This window comes from Toxotes jaculatrix, chromosome 1 (genome assembly GCF_017976425.1).
Source record: "Toxotes jaculatrix isolate fToxJac2 chromosome 1, fToxJac2.pri, whole genome shotgun sequence".
NCBI lineage: Eukaryota > Metazoa > Chordata > Actinopteri > Toxotidae > Toxotes > Toxotes jaculatrix.
In genome coordinates this window covers 742501-748767 of record NC_054394.1, presented here as the reverse complement: position 1 = coordinate 748767, position 6267 = coordinate 742501, and the positions used below count along the sequence as shown (strand labels likewise).

At 42.2% G+C, this 6267-nt stretch overlaps 1 protein-coding gene across 1 annotated transcript; it reads right to left on the bottom strand.

Annotated features, from left to right (window-relative positions):
• Positions 1 to 856: 856 nt before the first annotated feature.
• Positions 857 to 4585, bottom strand: fgf4 (fibroblast growth factor 4). Its single transcript, XM_041038885.1, has 3 exons — positions 4180 to 4585; positions 2390 to 2493; positions 857 to 1151 (listed from the first exon to the last, which is right to left on the bottom strand). Exons 1-3 carry the CDS (start codon positions 4583 to 4585, stop codon positions 975 to 977), a joined length of 687 nt encoding a protein of 228 aa, XP_040894819.1. The 3' UTR covers positions 857 to 974.
• Between the last annotated feature and the right edge of the window lie 1682 nt (positions 4586 to 6267).

The following is a 6267-nucleotide window of genomic DNA, read 5'->3' as shown; positions in this document are numbered from 1 at the left end:
GCTGTCATGCTTGTCAGGGCCCGGCAGGCTGACTTATTCCTTGCATTCCAAAAGCTGCCGGACAATCAGAAATAACCTGACGTAAAGAATAGTCCTATTCCATAGTCAAGGCTACAGTTTCTCTGTTGCATTTCAGCACTTTGACCTTGCCTTTAAACTCCCAGATTCCCCACTTATATAATGTCAAGGAGGATGCCTCTCTCTATCGGCAGTCTTATAGATCTGACTGAGATTGACGGCAGAAAAGTTCAGAGTTCACCCCTCCTGGCAGAGCTATAAACAGACCAGTGGAGGTTGTGGGGGTTCTTCAACTCCCCCTGCTTCCTCCCCGGCCACCCCCCTCTCTCTCTCTCTCTCTCTCTCTCTCTCTCTCTCTCTCTCCCGCAGTAAGATGATAGTGTTTCAATTAGGCTCCAGTGCCACACAAAAGAGCCAGCACATTGGGTAATCACTGCCACTTCTGACACCAAAGACACTTGTGTCTCATTTGTTGTCATTTTTTGTTGCTGTTGTTATTTTTTGTTGTTGTTGTTTTTTTTACGGCTAAGACTCAAAAAGGTCCTGTTTTGTTAAAAATAATAGTAATAATAATTAAAATTAAAAAAAGAAAACATGGTAAAGTCATAAACGTCTCCTGTGCACTGTCAGTGTATTAACCCATCAGCGCAAAGAAAACCAACATTCAAAGACACGATTTCATTCAGCAGCAGTAAAATATCTGATAAATTAGAAAATGAAAACAAATAACCTGTTTGGCATCTCTGATCCCCCACCCCCACCACAGTGAAAAGACAACCCCTCCTAAAAAATATAAAACTGTTGTTAAACATAAATTACAAAAAAATGAATATATACATAGCAAAAGATCAAATATGATACACTTGCATAACAGCTTGGAGTGAAAGTGCATCATGGTTTGGAGTGTGCCCCCCCCCCAACCCACCATATTGAGGTGAAGTCTATTTATGAGGCCACTAGATTCTTGGCAAGAAATGTGTCACCGTCATGGCGGGGGACACTCTGTTTCCTCTTTTTGTTTTGCCGTTCTTACTCAGTCCGATGTACATCCTCGGGTAGGCCGCCGACTCGTAGGCGTTGTAGTTGTTGGCGAGCAGCTTCTCTCTGAACTTGCACTCGTTGTTGTAGTGTAACTGCAGGAGAGCAGAAGCAGACGAAGGATTATTTGAAAATGCTGATTGTCTGAAGACAGAGACAAAACAAAAGATGTGGGGGAGATTTTTTTTTTTTTTTGGAGGAGGGGGGCAATTTCAAGTCTGTATTGTTCATCGTGATTACTATCAAACAATTGCTTTATTTCTGAATGCAGGGCTATTGACTGTGACCTGATGAATGATGTGAGTGAAGCAGGACTCGGGACACCAGGCTCTCTGATTGGGCAGTTTGCTCTCAGCAGCAATAGCTTTTGGGAATCAGAAGACTCTTTTCCAACTGAATTGAGTTATTAACTAATCTGAAGTCCATCACTAAGTTTGTGTGCCTTAACTGGTTAATTTCAAACTAGGGTTTGAAAATGTCTTAGACAGCAAAGACTTCAACTGTGTAAATCAATGGCTAGAAAACACCAAAGCAGCAGCATCATGAGCTCTAACATAACTGCAAAAAATAAGTTATAACCATCAGTATTCATACAATAAACTTAAGCTCTAGTCCTTTTATTAGTGGAGGAATGACTTTTTTCACAGTGAGAGAGAGCATTCAGCAGCTCAGAGTTACAGTCAGTGGGAAATATCTGATAGCACTAAACCTAATTGTGGTCTGACATTTCTATTATAGTTTGACTTTTAAAAATATGTTGTTATTTAGTGCAGTGTGATTTCAAATCGTCCCAGTTTACATCTCCATTAAATGACACGTTTCGACCAAGTGTCAGCTCAAACATGTATATATATATATACATATTCCAAAGTTTATGTTTAATGGGGGTTAATGTTTATCAACAACTACACTCACTATTATGTGCTGAAACTTATTTAAGTTTTATTTAATTACTTATTCGTTTAGTGATGTGTAAATCCCCCTTTCATAAACACATAGGTTACAGCAACTTAAAGAAGAGATGGTGTGACCTGCTCCTGAACTCTACCTATAGATTTTAGGAATTTTCCTGTGAGAAAAAATTGTTTCAGCAAAAATTCTCAGGATGTGGGGTAAGGGGGGCATAGACCCATGAACTCAGTCAAGACTCAGTCAGGAACTAAAATTCTGACCATCTTGATAAACAGTCACTTTTTGATGCAGCTGTTTAACAAAAAGCACAAAAGCAACAACTGAAAATGAAGGTTTGTCTTCATCAAATCTGTGTGTGTGTGTGTGTGTGTGTGTGTATTTGTATGTGTGTCTGTGAGGGAGAAGGTGTTGGTACACTCACAGATCCATACAGCTTTCCTCGCCGGTTCATGGCCACAAAAAGTCCACTGCGAACACCCAGCAAAGTCACCACTCCTCTCTCCACTGGAGAGATCTGCAGAAGACCTTCAGGAAAAAACAGACCACACACACACACACACACACAGAGTGAAACATACTGGTGTGATGGAGAGAACCAGACCTGCTGCTCCATACAGTGGCAATGGCATTACTCTCATTATTCTGTGTGTCCCAGAAGATGACCTGGACAGTAAAGAATTCAGATTCCAGCTGTAAACCCTGATGACAAATTACATGTTTAAACATTTTACAGATAATGTGATAAGACTGTAGTGCAGCGTCTAATATTTGATGCTAAATAACACATAAGGTTTCATTTTTAGTTATTCAGACATTTACTGGGCGTGGATCTAATCAAGGCTGATCTCACTGCAGAATCACAGAAATTAATAATGTCTTTTTATCAATACAAACTCTGGACAAATTTTTACATTAAGGGAAATCCTGATCTATCTAAAAAAAATCCCTTAGGGGAAGTATATCTATCTATCTATTTATCTATCTGTCTTTACCAAGCCATTTTAACCTGTCACTAAAAAAGTTGTTTAATGAAATTAAATTTTGTTCATGGATCCAAAATATTTTGTGCTATATGATACAAACACTTGTGGGTTTCAGAAGTAACAAAAAGAGCAGTTACATCCCCTGAGGTTTGGATGTAACAGCATCAAATATCAATATCTTGTCAGTGATCAGTAATTGTATTATTTTGGAAGGGTGCGAAGGTGAAATTCAGAGACATCTGAAGAATCACTGGTCCCCTGCTGATGGTCCTTCTCACTGGGCCTTGACAAGTTCCTGGATCAGAGACAGACTGCGTGTATCCTTTGTTCCTGCTCTCATTTGAAAATGCTTCACAGTGGCTTGAATTCCTCTCGGAGATTTTCTGTAATGTATCTCTCTGAATTTTTATGCCTTGTCTCAAAATAGTAACAGAAAAAAAAAGACAACAAGCTTTAGGTTCCCCTGTCAATTCCACAACTCACCTTTGTGTGTGTGTGCCACAAACAGGGGGATTAGACTCGGGATTAAATCTGACATGCTGGGTAAATAAATGTTTGTTATTCTTCGTGTCTGAAAATGTGAGGCGGTGGTATGACTTCGTCTGAGCGGCGGGCCCGCGTTAGGGGTTAATCTAGCCCCAACAGATGGGTCTGCGCGCTGTGGCTGTGTCCTAACTTTAGGTGCTGGGCTGGCCGCTGGCCTGGATCACAGCGAGCTCTGGTTACACACAAGGCGGAAAGCACCGGCACCCGGTGCACCCGGAGCTGAGTGCTCGGCGGCTGGCACACTACGGAAGGAAGGACGGACTCCTGATGTTGGCACTAAGGCGTGGATCAATATCTGGAAGCTGCTCACTGACTGATAGGACGAGCAGCATCTCCTTTAAGTGTCGTGTCAATCAGAGGGAAATAGGGTTTGGATCAGGTGTCAGCAGGTGTTTTGGTCAGAAAGTGCATCCTGTTAGGATGACTGAAAAACTGACTGGAAACAGGATCAGAATCATCTCAGACTGTTTCAGCTCTTAAAGACAATTTATTTCTTGTTAGAACTTAAAAACTAAAACTAAAAAATAACTTCTAAACTTTAACATTAACTATCATTTGATTTTATTATGTGTCTGAAACTGACTATAAACTGTCAGAAACTGTGATTTCCTCCAGCAATAAAAGACATCAAATGTGGAGAAGCTGTTTTATGTCTAATTAATAAATAATTGACTCAACTTACTGTAACGATTTTCGTTGTGTACTCCCGTTATTCTACCGTCCGGTAACACCTGGATATGAAAGCCGATCCCCACGTTGCAATAGAGGCGCCGCAACCTTTTAATGCCCAGGAGATAGTCACCGTCCCGGCTGATCTCCTCCCGCTTCTCCCCGGGGATCCGCGCCAGGGACCGGGAGTAGAGGGCCTCCCAGCGGTCCGCTGTCCGGTTCAGTCCCGGGGCGCATCCCGCCAGTCCGGTCACCAGGCCCAGGACCAGGACAACAGTCCAAAGGGCCGCGAGAGAGCCCATCCCGGGTCCGGCTCTGAAAGCAGCCTCCCGGCGTTTGCCTTTCCAGTGAAGCGAGAATAAAAAGAAGAAGAAGCAACGGCAGCGCGGCAGAGAGGAGCGAGTTGAAGCTGCGCTCATTTCCAGACCCACAGGCGCACTGGCTTCAGCGCCGGAGCGACATTGATCTGCATGAGCGCTGCGCAGCCATGCCTCTATATTTATACCTGCAGACACATTACATCACAGCTCCACACTTAGAAGAAATCTACAAACTACGTTTTCACATTCAGGCGCACAAAAGAGGGTTTTTTTATGGAGAGGGGGCTTTATTGAAATCAAATAATCGCTGTCTTATCTGAGAACAGAGCAGGAGTTTGTAGAAAATAAATGAATAAAAAGGCGTTGTTACAATTAAAAAGAAAGAAAGAAAAAAAACTTCTTTGTGTGAGGCCTTCACTATCAGGAGCAGAATTTCATAATTTATGTATGGGAGGATGTAAAATAGGAAACAGCCCAGTTAACAGACCGTGATGTCGAGACAGGAGACAGTTCTATAAATGAACAATAACAGGAAAAAACACAGGTCCAATTCAACCAAATGAAAAAAAATGCTCTAACTTAAGACTGGTAGGAGGGAAATCATGTCCCAGGCCCTTATAGAAAACAATGGTCAAACTAAATAGAGAGTTCGCGGCATGATAAGTATGCTGTCATTGTTTGGCGGAGACTTTACACAGCTCTGACGTTACAAACTGAAACACTTAGCAAGTGTATGAATTGTCATAGGTGTTAACGGACCATGCATCATGGCATCCGTGTTTATAATAAACTAAATAAACCTGCATGACGTGAAAAAAAATAGTTCGGGCTGTTTTTTTACAGGGAATGCCTCTTCAAATGTCTTGAAGTCTTCACATTACAACGCCCTGTGTCTGCTTTATTTGTGCATTCTTAGAATTTGATTTCACTTCTAAAAATCTGTTTAAAATTCAAGGATGTGGGTGGCAGACACATGGAAACCCAGTGTCATCACTATTTTCATTTGCAGGTAACCACCTTAGGGACTTTTGTTGGTCTTTGTCAAAGGAAGTGGCATCAAATCAGTGTGATAAATGTGTTTTACACACAACACAACACAACACAACACAGATTCTTCTCTAAAATAAGTGATTTTTGTTGGAAATTGATTTTGAAATCGTTGCTTGAATTATGATAAGCAGCATGGCAGCGTGGCTTTGATGCGTCATCCTTGACTCTCTTTCAGATGCAGTGGTGCATTGCTTTTGATGTCCATTGAAATAAACCAAAACTAAACAGCCTACCCTGCTTCTTTATTTCACCATTTCATCACTGCTATTATCTATGCTGAGCACTAACATTTACCCTGTCTCATTATCTATCTCTGTGTTCGAGCACTGAAGGTCTTCCCCGTCCATCAGCCCAGAGACAGAGAACAGAGTCCTTTGATCTCTGGGGTGGTTCGGTCCCTGCTCTTCGCCTGCTGACCACGCATCGAACATTTTCTCACGTTCACATTCGGCTGATCCTCAATGTACAACAACATTGTTCCTTTGTGTGCTGTGAAACAGCTCCATGAATGCCAGATCTCAGGGACAGTCCTGTGCTGTTGAGGCCCCTTGTCAATGTCTACCAAGCTCCAGAAATGGCTGACATGTCAAGCAAACCAACAGGACCCCGTGTGGAGGATCGAAGGACCTACAGGATCCACAAAGCAAAAGACTAGCCAGTGGTCCACCAGACCTCCAGGATGACAAGGATCAACATAAGAGCCATGATGTCAATGGGCCTCCAGGAAAACT

What these genes read in the sequence shown, in the direction of transcription:
- fgf4 (XM_041038885.1), bottom strand. Translation starts at nt 4,585, where the DNA reads ATGAGCGCAGCTTCAACTCGCTCCTCTCTGCCGCGCTGCCGTTGCTTC. An exon ending in ACACAACGAAAATCGTTACA is followed by an intron (nt 2,494 to 4,179) that starts GTAAGTTGAGTC and finishes TTTTTCCTGAAG; the next exon opens with GTCTTCTGCAGATCTCTCCA. An exon ending in GAGGAAAGCTGTATGGATCT is followed by an intron (nt 1,152 to 2,389) that starts GTGAGTGTACCA and finishes GCTCTCCTGCAG; the next exon opens with TTACACTACAACAACGAGTG.